The 15,307-nt window shown below is 41.6% G+C and overlaps 1 protein-coding gene across 5 annotated transcripts in view; it reads left to right on the top strand.

Annotated features, from left to right (window-relative positions):
- Positions 1-15,307, top strand: part of SAP130 (Sin3A associated protein 130) — a 75,172-nt gene that overhangs the window by 27,143 nt on the left and 32,722 nt on the right. For 2 of the 5 annotated variants that reach the window (XM_040227798.1, XM_040227799.1), the window contains exons 12-15: positions 1,066-1,187; positions 6,729-7,031; positions 7,844-8,021; positions 14,029-14,133. In XM_040227798.1, coding sequence (XP_040083732.1) covers positions 1,066-1,187; positions 6,729-7,031; positions 7,844-8,021; positions 14,029-14,133 — 708 coding nt within the window. The remainder of the gene's footprint in view (positions 1-1,065; positions 1,188-6,728; positions 7,032-7,843; positions 8,022-14,028; positions 14,134-15,307) is intronic. The other 3 variants (XM_040227800.1, XM_040227802.1, XM_040227801.1) reach the window with 3 other exon arrangements.

The following is a 15,307-nucleotide window of genomic DNA, read 5'->3' as shown; positions in this document are numbered from 1 at the left end:
CTTGAAGCTCCTCTTGAACTTGATCTCTCTGAGCCCTGGTTCCTTTTCATCATTTAGAACCAAGATCTAGGCATTAGATCTGTTTACCTTGACTGGACTGTCATTTCTTCTAGGCCCTTTAGCAGGAGAGGTAGGAAGTAGATAGCATTTTTAACACTAGTACATCCGGATGCCTCTGGTCCAACCCCACTGCCTCCAACGTTCTGTATTTGTGGTTCACGTCTCCTGCCTCCCAGTGAGAACCCGGCAGCACATATGAAGTGATTTCATGATTGGATCCTTTTTAAATACTCGTGTTTGATTACTATGGTGTATAGAAATGCTTATTTTTTTATAATGAAATTTTTGTATTTCTAATTAAAGGATAATTGCTTTACAATATTGTGTTGGTTTCTACCAAACATCAACATGTATCAGCCATAGGCATACGTATGTCCCCTCCCTCTTGAACCTCCCTCCCACCTCCCTCTCCATCCCACCCCTAGAAATGCTTCTCAGCTTGGGGATTTGTTTGTTTGTTTTTATCAAGGTATAGTTGATTTACGGTGATGTGTTAGTTTCTGGTATACAGCAAAGTGATTCAGTTAGATGTGTATGTATACATTTTTTTCAATATTATTTTCCATCATGGTTGATTATAGAATACTGGATATGTTTCCCTACACTGCATAGTAGGACCACGTTGTTTATTTTGCATATAGTAGTTGGTATCTGGTAATCCCAAACTCCCAGTTTACATCTCCTCACCCCCTCGCCCCTTTTGTAACCACAGGTTTGTTTTCTACCTCTGTGAGCCTGTTTCCATTTTGCTCCTTTGGGTCATATTTCAGATCCCAGATATCGATGATGTATGACATTGGTCTTCTCTGACTTGCTTCACTTCCATCAATGTTAAAATACTACTTTCTCTAGGTCTGTGTCCTTTGATGTAATTGTTTGGGACACAATTTGAGAAATGTTGGTAAGGCAGTTACAAGTATGAAGAGTTTGTAGGTGATAGGACCATTTGAAGGGAAAGAAGGAAATAGACCATTTTGGTTCATACTACCTGTGTTCCATCTGTAGACCATCTGTTCCTGTTCAGTTCCAGTACTTTCTCCCAACGTACCCACCTTCTGCATACCCACTGGCTGCTCACACCTACACCCCAATCACCAGCTCTGTGTCCACCATTCGACAGTATCCAGGTATGAACCCCACTGTTACGGTGACGTTTAACATTTTAGTTTTTGCAAGCATGAGATAGAAATTGATCGGTGGTTATTACTAGTATGAATTTAAAGATTCTAGCTTCAATTTTCAGAGTCAGATAAGGCTGAAATCTAAAGCTTTAAGGTTGTGAATCACTATTTCTATGACTATAAAAGGTTGTTACTTGTTAGTGATATTAGCATGATTTTATTCCACCCTGAGGATAATTATAATAAGTTTTATTATCCCTTAAGATGGTAGTGCAGTTGAAAATGAATAAAGCTGTACTCTTATGGTGCGTCTGTTTCATGGGTTATTTGTTGTGTTTTTAATGTTAGCCCAGTTATGCTCAACATTCACCGTCCAGTCTTGTTAATAGTGTTCTTTTTGCCAATCCAGAGTAAATAATACTTAAACTGCAAGGTTTGTGTAATCTTTTGCTGTGAGACCCTCAGCTCACTGTAGGCCTGAGAAAGCCAGGTTATCAGATTGTAGCCGTTGTCCTTCTCACGTGCCTCTGGGGCTGCAGCCACGGCTGCCTGTGGCCATTGGGCATTTGAAGCGGACCTGGAACAAATGAAGAACTGAATTTTTTGTTTTAAATTAAAATGAGAGAAATTTCAAATATGTTTGGAACAACTTAGCAGTATGAAACTACTTCTTGCAAAATTGTTGATTTTATGGAATCAAAATAGAAATCAAGTATTTTATTTCTGATAAAAATTTAGTCTCTGAATTGAAATGTGATTTGAGAGTAAAATATACCCTGAATTTTGAAGACATATATGGAAAAGAGAATTTATAACATGTTACTAATAACTCTTATTAAGATTATTATTTTAAAATTATCATTTTTTGGATATATTGAGTTAAACGAGATATATCATAAAAATCAATTTGGCCTATATTTTATTATATTAATGTGGCTACTGGAAAATCTAAAATAGCGTGTATTACTTATATTTTTGTTGGACAGCACTAATCTAAAGCTTTCAAACACTGGGATGTTTAAACAGCTTTGGAAACAGGTTCCTCCACCTCTACATTTTTTGTGTGTGTGCTTTGATTTTTTTTTTTTTTTTTTTTTTTGCTGAGGGTGGGGGAGGAGATATTTGTTTTTAAAAAACTTTATTTTTAAAAGGAATTCATAACTGTTCTTTATTAGCAATCTTATAAAGTAAAATCTTGTTTAATTGATTGTCACCACAAGTGGGATGCTAAAAGTATTGTAGAAGCATGTCTGTGTGTGAGTATGTGTTACACTGATTGCTGAAAACTTTTGAGTCTCTTATCAGTAATAGCACTTGCCTTCAGGTTCCCTCCTTCATCCACTAGCTCAGCCCATTGATACTCCCCTAACAGTGCAGTGGTTTCGCCTTTCTGGAAAAGGCATCAATCATTCATGACCACTGTGTATTTCTCTGAACGCTAACCAGCTGAAAAGAGCATGCAGACTCTCTTGAGCTAAAGGTGACTATGCAGATACTATCACTTATGTATACACTTTATTGTAAAAATCCTTCATAAGAACACTGTCTGAAGTATTGGGGATCCTGCCAGTCATCTGTGTCTACATTATTCTTTTTTCACCTCTGCAGTAGCCCTGATGGACACTAACACGGAAAAATAAATAGCACAATCAGTACTTTATTTCTTCCAGTATTAAACCATCATTGTTGGTGCAGATGAGAGGTAGTGTAGTATTTGTCAAACATATAAGTCTGCACATGGATGGGCACAAATGAATAAGTCATTTAGAAACCAGCTAACAGTATCCTGTTATCATGAATTTATTAGCTTATTTTAAAACAGATATTTTTAAGTCAAGAACAGAACAGGAAAAATTGTATATAATAGGCTCTGATCTTGCCAAATATGGATCACTTTACTATATAGTTTTTGGTAATTAGAACAGTTGTTTGTGGTCTTGGTTGCTTTTACAGATGAGATCTTTTTGGTCTATTATAAGTTAGGTGCAGAAATGAATATATACGTCTAGATATATAACTATATATAACCGTAGGGCTTCCCCAGTGGCCCAGTGGTAAAGAATTTGCCTCCAGTGCTGGAGGTTCAGGTTCAATCCCTGGGCTAGGATGATCCCCTGGAGGAGGGTATGGCAACCCACTCCAGTATTTTTACCTAGAGAATCCCATGGATTGAGGAGCTTGGAGGGCTACAGTGCATAGGGTTGCAAAGATTAGGACATGACTGAAGTGACGCCACGTATATGTAACTGTATATGTGTGTGTGACTATAGGTGTATAAGGAGAAGGCAGTGGCGCCCCACTCCAGTGCTCTTGCCTGGAAAATCCCATGGAAGGAGGAGCCTAGTAGCCTGCAGTCCAGGGGTCGGGAAGAGTCAAACATGACTGAGCGACTTCACTTTCACTTTTCCCTTTCACGCATTGGAGAAGGCAGTGGCAACCCACTCCAGTACTCTTGCCTGGAAAATCCCAGGGACGGGGGAGCCTGGTGGGCTGCCGTTTATGGGGTCGCACAGAGTCGGACACGACTAAAGCGACTTAGCAGCAGCAGCAGCAGCATAGGTATATAATCTATATATTTTGCAAGGAATTGATCCCTCTCATATTGTTCCTGAAAATTCACTTGTTGCAGAGGTGTTTTCCATTTCATTCATTCGTTTATCCATTCATTCATTTATTAATTCCACAAATATTTATTGAAATTCTATGTAAGATCCTATGCCTGCTCTGCTGTAAACTTGACTTGTAAACAGATGTTGCTTTCAACAAGCTGAGAGTCTAGTAAGGAGATGAGATGTGAAAAGATACTATAATATGCTCAAGCTCACAAGAGAGACTTGAGCAAAGCCACGCTGTTTCTGAGGTAAGAGGTTATTTCTACTTGAGAAGGTCAGGTTGGAGGTCAGGAATGATTTCCTAAAAGAAATGACATTTAGGAAGCATCTTTCAGAATGGATAGGGCAAAGCCATGGTAGGACTGGAGAAAAGCACATTTCTGTCTGTGAATAAAGTATTAACTAAAATATGTGCTTGAAAAAACAGTGGTTTTGTTTTGGTGGAAGCGCAGTGTAAGAATGCAAAGTGTGGCATAAGATTAGATCTTGCTCAGTACTAAAGAATCTTAATGCCCATGCAGGAGACACAGGATCAATCCCTGAGTTGGGAAGAGCCACTGGAGGAGGAAAAATGGCAGCCCCCTCCAGTATTCTTTCCTGGAGAAACCCATGGATAGAGGAGCCTGGCAGGCTACAGCCCACAGGGTCACAGAGAGTCAAACACGACTGAGCACACATGCACACACGGTGTGGGTGAGGATATAAAGTGTGAAATAAGATTGGGTCTTAAAAAGGCTTGTAGTAGTGACTAGACTGTAGGTTCTACAGCAGGCAAATGACCAAAAACTGTTGTGTAACAAAAATACCATGGGTACACTTCTCAGGAAGGAACTAGAATGCTCTGGAAATTGTGTATGTGTGTATTCCCCAAAGGAAGAATTGTACTATAACAGGGACTTTTAAGTTTACATGTTCTATCACTTCATTATTCTTAATGCATAATAATTTACCTTTTTATTTGTCATTTATAAAACATTTTTATTATATTATTAAAATGGAAGTATTTGTTGTTCAGTCACTAAATCGTGTCTGACACTTTGCCACCCCATGGACTGCCATGCCATGCTTCCCTGTCCTACACTATTGCCCAGAATTTGCTCAAACTCAGGTCCATTGAGCCATCCAGCCATCTCATCCTCAATCATCCCCTTTTCTGCCTTGCCTCAATCTTTCCTAATATCAGGGTCTTTTCCAGTGAGTCAGCTCTTCACATCAGGAGGCCAGAGTATTGGAACTTCAGCATCAGTCCGTCCAATGAATATTCAGGATTGATTTCCGTTAGGATGGACTGGTTTGATCTCCTTGCTGTCAAAGGGACTCTCAAGAGTCTTCTCCAACACCAGTTTCAAAGCATCAGTTCTTCAGAACTCAGCCTTCTTTATGGTCCAACTCTCACATCTGTACATGTCTACTGGAAAAACCACAGCTTTGACTAGATGGACCTTTGTCAGCAAAGTAATGTCTCTGCTTTCTAATATGCTCTCTAGATTTGTCTTAGCTTTTCTGCCAAGAAATTCTAAAATTCCAAAATTGAGACATAATTGACATACCTTAGTTTCGCATGTACAGCATAATGATTCATTATTTGTCTATATTGCAGAATAATCACCACAGGTCTAGCTGGCACCTGTCACTATACAGTTCCAGATTGGTTTTTTTCTTGTGATGAGAACTTTTTAAGATCTACTCTTAGGAACTTCCAGATTTATAATACTGTATATTTAACTGGAATCATTATGCTGTGCATTATATCCACGTAACTTAATGTCTTTAACTGGAAGTTCGTGCCTTCTCACTACCTTAGCCTGTCTCACCCGCCCTCTGCCTTTGCCTCTGGCACCACCGGTCTGTTTTCCCTATCCAGGGGCTGTTTATGATTTTCTGCATTTTAGATTCCATATGTATGTGAGGTCAGACGATGTTTGTCATTCTCTGTGTGACTGACTTCACTGAGCAAATACCCTTGAGATTCATTCATATTGTCACAGATGGCAGTGTTTCCAATTTTTTTTTCCTTTTTAATAGCTGAGTGTTATTCCATGGTGTGTGTGTATACCATATCTTCTTGATCTACTCATCCACTAGTGGACATGGATTGTTTCCATATCTTGGCTATTGTAAGTAACAGTGCAGGGAACATGGAAGATACATATATCTTTTTCCAGATTTGTTTTCTGAGAAGAAAAGTCTTGTTTGTTTTCTTTCCACAAATAGTGAGAAATCCCTTCTTTTTTGTTTCTTCCTGGGAATGTTTGTGTTTTCAGTTTTGTTGTTGAGTCAGTTTTTGTTGTTGAGTCAGTAGATGATTGAAAAAGGGCAGGTCGATTGTTCTCTCTCCCAAGTGCATATTTTAGAATTCAAAATTAATAACTACTGTATTTCAGAAATTCCTCTGATAGTGGTTCTTCTATCAATTAAACCGTAGATTCTTGACTTGGAGGCATGGATAGATCGCAAAAGTTTGTATTGATTATTTCATAGTTGCCTGGCTCACATTTGGCTTTTAATAAATGGTTGCTTTTTCTCATTTTAATGCTATTTCTGCAAAAAGATCATCTCAAATTAGTAGAAAGTAAGGTGGAGAAAACGTCAATGCTTAGAGATTTATATAGCACTTTTTTTAAAATTGAGAGTTTAGATCTTGAATGTGGAAAAATTGTTTTGATTTTTGAGTGTTTTTCTCCTTGAGTGAGTGAATGAGTGAAGTCGCTCAGTCGTGTCCAACTCTTTGCGACCCCATGGACTGTAGCCTAACCAGGTTCCTCTGTCCATGGGATTTTCCAGGCAAGACTACTGGAGTGGGTTGCCATTTCCTTCTCCAGGAGATCTTCCCGACCCAGGGATTGAACCCAGGTCTCCCACATTGTAGGCAGACGCTTTACCATCTAAGCCACCAGGGAGCTAACATTCTTGTCACTTTCTGCATCATTTGTAGTTTCAGCTCAGGCTCCAAACTCTGCTATCACAGCTCAGACTGGAGTAGGGGTGGCATCCACAGTCCACCTGAACCCCATGCAGTTGATGACAGTGGATGCATCTCACGCTCGACATATCCAAGGGATCCAGCCAGCCCCCATTAGTACACAGGGGATCCAGCCAGCCCCCATTGGCACCCCGGGGATCCAGCCAGCCCCCATCGGGACACAGGGAATTCACTCAGCAACCCCCATCAGCACCCAAGGACTTCAGCCTGCACCAATAGGGACCCAGCAGCCTCAGCCCGAAGGAAAGACTTCAGGTAATTTTAATTTTTTACATGGAACTTGGTATGGAGAGAAAAGATACATAGGGTTTAAATAATGGTTCTGCCTCTTGCTGGCTCACTAAACCTCACTTGTAACCTCACTAAACCTTAGTTTCCTCTTTGGAACATGAGTTGCTTAGAACTTACCTGTCAGGATCGTTGTAAGCATTAGAAACTACATATGTAAATAGCTTAATAGGCATTTGCATAGGGGGAGAAGCACTCTTAGTTGAGAGGGTACATTCACCCTTATAAAGGTAGTATGTACATTCCATTTTAGGATTTTCTTTTTCATTTTAATTTTTTTGGCTCACTGTGTAGCTTGTGAGATCTAGTTCTCCAACCAGGGATTGAATTCAGGCCCTAGCATTAGAAGCACAGAGTCCTAACCACTAGACAGCCAAGGAATTTCCTAAGATTGTTTTTGGAGTTGTTTGTAGAGCATAAAATTAAGATAGACTGGAATGTTAGTACCATTATTAGGAATTGAGAAGCAGTGATATTTTACAGAAAATCTGTAGGAGAACATTTCTTGAAGTATGGTATGTACTTCATGTATCTTATTTATTAGTAACTATGATTGTAGAGCAAAGAAAAGTGGTTTTTGATCAGTAGGCTCTATAACTTCTCCCGTTTTGCCATCTGCTTTTGCTCTTATCCCTCTGCTTGAAATTGGAAAGTCCTCACGTGGGTACTCCTCAGTGTGGTAGGCTAATCATTGTTCTTGGTTTTGAGTGACATCTTAGTAATGTTACTTCTGTTTCTTTCTTCTCGTTGTTCTCTCCTGCCCGCTCCGTGTCCTCCAGCAGTGGTGTTGGCAGATGGAGCCACAATTGTAGCCAACCCTATCAACAACCCGTTCAGTGCTGCTCCAGCAGCAACAACTGTGGTGCAGACTCACAGCCAGAGTGTGAGCACCAATGCTCCAGCCCAGGGCTCATCCCCACGGCCAAGTATACTCCGAAAGAAACCTGCCACAGATGGGTGAGTAGACCCAGAAGTGTCAAATGACACCTCTAGTTCTAAATATCATTGGTGTAAACAGTAGGCACTAATCCAGTGCTATAGCAAACTCAATTTCTGCCAAAATAACTTGCCGACCAGGTTGTTCAGTAGAACCTTGCTGAGTTCAGACTGTAAGACAGTAAGAATCCAGGATTCAGTTGGGTGTCAGTTTGTAAACATCTGTTGCATATTATTTACTTGAAGAGTTCTCTGTGGTTCTGAGAGTTTAATGCTGGAACCCCTAGCTTGTACTGAGTTTTTCAGGCATATCTAGTTAGGCACAGTAATGTGTGCTGTCTGGTTTTCCTCTCCATCCTAAGTGAACCGCTGCTTCAGGCAAGCAGTGTTCAGGTGTGTCAAGGGTCACATTTAGTAGCAGATACTGTCCCGTGTTGTCATAGAAGCTTCTGGGTCGGTGGGTCATCGGTGAGAAGATACGTGCTCTGCTGTGACACAGAGATCCAAGTCTCTGTCTTTTAACACTAAGTCGGTTCATGACAAAGTAACCTTATCAAGGAAAACGCAAGGCAGAGCTTGTAATGAAGATGGCAAATTGAACATGCTCTTCTTAATTTCTCCTCCTGTCAAAACCCTACTGAACTTTTAGTAAAGAGGCTTTTTTAAAAGATCATAAATACGCAAGGATGGGGAGAATAGGAAAGGACTCAAGCAACAAGACTTGGAGGCTAGAAAGCAGATAGGCAAGCACTCACTCCCTTAGCGGTGAGAATGGTGGATGTTAAGTCTGCAGAGAACAATTGAGAACCATCCTTATTTAAATTGTAAATCTTCAGAAGAACCAGAAACAGAAAGAACTGAGGGTGAAAGGAAGCTCGGCTGAAATCTGTCTGAAAAGTGATTAGGGCCCTGCCTTGTCTGCCCACACGGTGGATCTGTGCTGCGCCTCCTCCCCAGCCCTGGGGCACTCTGCAGGTGGCCCACTGGGAGCAGCCAGCACAGCAGAGGACAGGGCACTGTACCAGAAGCAGACTAGGTGGCCTGGCCAGCATGGCGTGTTGAGACTGCCTGTCCACTTCTCCCATTTGAGAAGAGAAATCGAGAAGAGGACTCTAATCTCCTAGGGCCCATCAGCCCAATAGGAAAGATCTAAAAATACCTACGCTAGGCGTTGAAGGACCCTTCAGACAGGGGTCACATCACCCTTAAGGTAGACAAACCCTGCCACACGCTCAGAGCATCCCATCAGCTTTTTAGTCCTCCTTCATCATGAGCATGCAGCCCAGCATATCAGGTGCCTGCTGGGGATTCTAACAATACAAGACAGAAACCACTGAAAAAGGCAGTTTGGAAGATGCAAAGGCTAGGCAAAGAGAATAAAACTAAAAACAAAGCCTAAGAAGGCATGAACAGAGACAGACACCATCAGTGCCATCTTCAAAGGACCAAAAAAATCTGCCTCTGTCAGACGGGAAGGCCATGATTCTCAAAGGGAACAGTCAGAGAACAAGAGTCTGTCCTGAAGTTAAAAGTATGAGAGCAGAAACTGAAAACTCAGTAGGGGAGTTGAAAGGTAAAACAGGAAATCTCTCAGTAGAGCAAAAAGACAAAAGGGGAGAAAATACCAAAAAATTAAAGTACCAGTTCAAGAGAATCCCGCCTTGGAAGAGGAGGGATCATAGTAAACTACCAAAACTGAAGAGTAAGAGTTTCCTGATTTAACAAACCACAAAATGCTTGGCACAGTATATGCAGTGGACACACACTGGCGCCAGGATAAAATATTTTGAAACTTCACAACACGGGACCCAGCAAGACCTGCCTCTTTCCCGTGCTTTGTCGTGTACAAAGGCCCTTCTGCTCACCTTCCATGATGACCTGTCACCATCCAAGCCCTCTGGGGCCTGACTTCTCTGAGCGTGGCTTTTTGCTCTCATTGGGTCCTGGCTGTTCTCTGGGGTCTCAGTGGCCTTTTCCTCGACTCTCCCCTGAGTGGTGGCTGTCTCTTCCTCCCCATCCTTCCCTGTCGCTGTGCCCGGAGATGGGGTGACGGTCCTCTTGGTGCCTCATCGCCACTTTCATCCACTCCTCCTCAACAGCAGATATGCTTCCTGGTCTGTATTCAAATTTCATAAAATTTGCCATTGAAAAAGTAGTTTCACGTAACCAGGTTCATCCAGACACACTGAAAAGTTTTCCAATAACTGAATCAAATATCAGTTTTTATTTTTTATGTTTTTTTAAATGTTTCTCTTATTGTGGTAAAAGTCACGTAATATAAAACATACTATTGTAACCATATTTAACGTACATTTCAGTGACATTAAATACATTCACATTGTTGTGCAGCTCTCACCATCATCACCTCCCAGGTTTTACACCGTCTTAAACTGAAGCTCTGTCTCCATTAAATACTGACTCCCCATCCCCCCTGTCCCTTCACCCTTAAAGTGCCTTCACCTCCTGGCCCCTGGCACTACCATCGTACTTTCTAACTCTGTGAATTTGACTATTCTAGTCAAATACCAGCTTTTAAATTCAAATTAACTTCAGTGAAACATTCTTTCCCGTCTGGGCCACCAGGGGAGCCCCTAATGAAACTTTCTTAAAAGTCCTGCTGGTCACTCGCATTTACTGCCTCTCGAGTGTTTAGTGGCCCCATGTGACTGGCAGCCACCTTGTTGGGACAGAGTCAGGTTTGATTTAGAGACTGTGTGTGTCCTTCAGAAGGTACGTAGTGGCTGGCTGTCATACTATCTTTACTGTAAAGAGAAATTTGACATTTCTCAGCTCTGTGGCCTCTCAGTTGCTTGAATGTGTCCCTTGCTTGCATCCACCCTCCCGTAGCAGCGCACCCCCAGGAGCACAAGCAAACTGCCTTTCCTGACATCTTTGTCTGCTCTCCCTGGTTCAGAGTCTGTGGTCCTTTGTGATCATTTCCTTGCCTCCATCCTCAGGTTCCTTACCCTCCTCTTCGCTTTGTCAAAACCAGAGTTAAATCCTAATTTGTGTTATGCTGCCTGCATATGTGCAGCAGTGTTAGGGAGCAGCACACTGCCTGGTCCTGCTTAACCTCACACACCTCCACTGGGATATCGTGGTGGACCAGCGCTGTCTGCTTTCTTCTACCACCCGTCCAGACAACCAGGTGCCTCTGTTCTTTGCCAGGCTTCCACAGCTTCTCTCCACATTCACTAGTAGCTAATGAAAGTGCCACCTACTTTCTTGAGAAAATGGCTACAAGTGCAAGAGAACTTCACAAACTAACTGTCACATCCTACCTGCCAGCCTCTTTTCCCCACTCCACCTCCATTTCCCAGTACAGGTGGGCTCCAGGGGAGCCTCTTCAGAGCTCCCATCACAACCTTTCTCACCTACTCCAGCTCCAGCTCTTCTCTCTCTCTCCTCCTCCATCAGTTTTTTCTTATAAGTGGGTTATTCACATAAAAAGTATAATCTTGCTGTCAGTTCTTCCATCTTAAAAAAAAATTCTTCTATTAAGCCACTTTCCTCCATTCTCTACCCCATTTTATTTCTCCTGTTTGCAATGAAAATAAAGGAGTTATCTCTTTGCCTGTGCAGATAATGTATGTACAGTGTAATGAGTTAGCACAAAGGGAACCCAGTGTACATCTGTGTGATTACCAGTACTTCCTCCCAAAGGTTACTGACCAGTTTCTCTTCTTACCCTCTTTTGCCTCTTTCTGATAGAATCATATATATATTTTTGTGACTCTGTCATCTTTCACTTGGTTTTGGACAGTTCATCCATGTTACTACATGTGATTGTAACTTTTCAGTTGTTGTTTAAAATACCCTTATATAAGAATAGCATCATTTATCCATGGATCCATGGGTTTTTTCCAGTTTGGGGCTGTAATGTTATCCCGACATCTTTGTGCATCACCTTTGATGTGTCCATAATGTAGTACCCCAGAAGGGATTTGCTGGGATGTGGTCTGTGCTCATGTTCAGATCTAACAGGTAACGCCAGCAGTTTGTTCAAGTGTTACACCCATTTGCACTCTCACTAGCGGTGGAATCATTGCCTCTGTCATCACCAACACTTGTTATTTGGCACTCTTTGTACATTTATAGTATATCTCTTTATGGGTTTGGGGGGGTGGTTTGTTTTCTGGGGTGAGTGGAGTTGGTCTTGCTTTTTAATTTTTATTGTGGAAAGTTTAAACATAATACAAATTTGAACATAAGAATTTAGTCCCATAATCCAACTTCAGTTATTAACTTAGTCCATGTTTTATCTGTGTGCCTATCCACTCCCTTTTTTTACTGGCTCTTTTGTCCCGAGGAGTTTTCCCTTTCCCCCGCCATCTCTTTCCCTGAATTCGTCAGTTGTATCCCCATTGTATTAGTTTCCTTAGGGCTGCTCTAACAAATTATCACAAGTTTGGTGGTTTAAAACAGCACAAGTTTATTCTCACAGTACGATGACTAGAAGTCCCTTCTCAGGGAAATCCACTCTGTGCCTCTTCCCAGGATCTGGTGGCAGTTGGCAGGCCTCGGAGCTGCTTTGCCTGTGGATGCGCCTCTCCACTCTCTGTTTCCGTATGCACGTGCCCTTGCCTCTGTCTGTCTCAGATCTCCATCTCCTTTCTGTTACATCAGTCATTGGATTTAGGACCTGCCCTATAACTTTTATGTTGTTGTTCAGTCACCAAGTTGGATCCTACTCTTTGTGACCCTGTGGACTGAAGCGCATAAGACTCCTCTGACGTCCTCTGTCTCCTGGAGTTTGCTCAGATTCATGTCCATTGAGTAGGTGATGCCATCTAACCATCTCATCCTCTGTTCCCCCTTCTCCTTTTACCTACAGTCTTACCCCAGCATCAGGGTCTTTTCTAAAAGACTCTAAATCTAGAATGATCTTATGTCAAGATCCTTAACTTAGTTTCATTTGCAGAGACCCTACGTTTTGACATTCACAAGCGCCAGGAACTAGGACTCCAGTGGCTCATTTTAGGGAACACAATCCTTGCCCCTCTCTCCCATCACCTAGTTTCACTTATTCTCTCCTCCACATTTTCCAAGTTGTTACTTTAATCTAAAGGCTTGGTTCTTCTCCCCTTTTAGCAAAATTCCTTCATAAGTTGGCAGTTTAGTGTTTTGTTGTTTAGTTGCCAAGTCACATCCAACTATTTTTGTGATCCAGTGGACTGTTGCCCACCAGGCTCCTCTGTCCATGGATTTTCCTAGGCAAAAATACTGGAATAGGTTGCCGTTTCCTTCTCCAGAGGATCTTCCCTACCCAGGAATCAAACCCACATATCCTGCACTGGCAGGTGGATCTTCATCACTGGCCACCTGGGAAGCCTGATTTTAGTATTATACTAGGAGAAATATGCTGTCTGCTGGTCACCCTTTTTTGAGATATTAACAGTCTTGATGATCAGTATCTGAATTCATTGCATTGCAGAATGGTGTGTTCTCATTGTAGACGTTTTCTCTCAAACCAGTTCTCTTCTAGCATTTGCTTCTACCATTCTGCCAAAATTACACATCGGGATCATTTACGATTTCTACAGCACTAAGCTCTGGTCTGAGCCGCATGTGGCCTCTCTACTACGTGACACATTTGATCACTAGCTAGCTGTCTCAATCGACTTTTTCACTCAGCTTCCATTAACTTGCTTAGGTCAATATGAATACATAGGTGTAATAATGACTGTGAATAATAAACGAATTTAAACTTTAAGTACAAAGGAAATGTGTAGGTAGAAAGTAGAAGAAGCAGGTAAGAGTCAAAATAGTTGCTTCCTGACTAGAGACAGGCAGGAAGTGATGAAGGATGGGAAAGAGATCGGCTGTGTTTTGTTAAAAGCGCTTTAGTACTATTTGACTTTTTAAATAATGTGCCTTTATTATGTTGACAAAACTTTCAATGCATTAAAAAGCACCTGGCAACATGGTGCTTTAATTTCACCGTAGATCCACGTAACAGATGTGTTGTTCTTACCCTTCGAATGCCCACAGACTCTTGTATTCCGGGTTTGTCTCTTGTCTCTTCTAGAATGGCAGTGCGGAAAACCCTCATTCCCCCTCAGCCTCCTGACGTGGCCAGCCCTCGCGTGGAGAGCTCTATGCGGAGTACGTCTGGGTCGCCCAGGCCTGCAGGGTGAGCACATAATTGAGGACAGGAAAGTCTAGTAACATGCGATGAACTTCACATAATTTGTTTGTGTGCATCTGAAAAACCCATTTTCTAAGCTGTATGATCTGGACACATTTCTCGACCTCTCTGGTTCTTAATTTCCTTATTTTTGAAATGGGCATACTTGTAACATCTTCCTCATAGGATTCCTGTGTATTCATAGCACTTAGAATAGAGCCTGCCTCATAGTGAACACCCAGTTCCTGTTGCTATCAAAAATGGCATGATGACAGTTAATACATGCTATTTTATTTATCTTAATTCTAAAAATGGTATTTTGGAAAAGAAAATGAGACAATATAAAAAGTATAATGTAAAAATCTTTGTCCCATTCTCCACTCACCTCTCTAGTCCTCCTCCCCAGAGTAATTTGTTACTGTTTTAGCCTCTCAGTCTTTGTAACCCCATGGACTATATATCTTGCCAGGCTCCGCTGTCCATGGGATTTTCCAGGCAGGAATAGTGGAGTGGGTTGCCATTGCCTTCTCCAGGGGATCGTCCCATCCCAGGGATTGAACCTGAATCTCCTGCATCGGCAGGCAGATTCTTTAACACTGAGCCACTTGGAAAGCACCCCCAGAGTAATATTAATTGGTTAAAGTTTTGTTAAGTATCTTTCCACATCTTTTTCCACATACATGTGTAGATAGGCTGATAAGTTCTTAAAAATAAGCCTTTATTGATTGTTTATTATATGGCATTTTTTACTTATATCAGTAATAGCTTACTGTGTTAATATATTTAGATCTACTTATTCATAAATTTCTGCTTTATTGACTATGCCAAAGCCTTTGACTGTATGGGTCACAATAAACTGTGGAAAATTCTGAAAGAGATGGAAATACCAGACCACCTGACCTGCCTCTTGAGAAACCTATACGCAGGTCAGGAAGCAACAGTTAGAACTGGACATAGAACAACAGACTGGTTCCAAAGAGGAAAAGGAATACGTCAAGGCTGTATATTGTCACCCTGCTTATTTAACTTATATGCAGAGCACATCATGAGAAATGCTGGGCTGGAAGAAGCACAAGCTGAAATCAAAATTGCGGGGAGTAATATCAATAACCTCAGATATGCAGATGACACCGCTCTTATAGCAGAAAGTGAAGAGGAACTAAAGAGCCTCTTGATGAAA

The sequence above is a fragment of the Oryx dammah genome, unplaced genomic scaffold (genome assembly GCF_014754425.2).
Source record: "Oryx dammah isolate SB20612 unplaced genomic scaffold, SCBI_Odam_1.1 HiC_scaffold_27, whole genome shotgun sequence".
Lineage (NCBI taxonomy): Eukaryota > Metazoa > Chordata > Mammalia > Artiodactyla > Bovidae > Oryx > Oryx dammah.
Note: the sequence above shows the minus strand (reverse complement) of the source record. Positions and strands in the feature narration are given on the sequence as shown.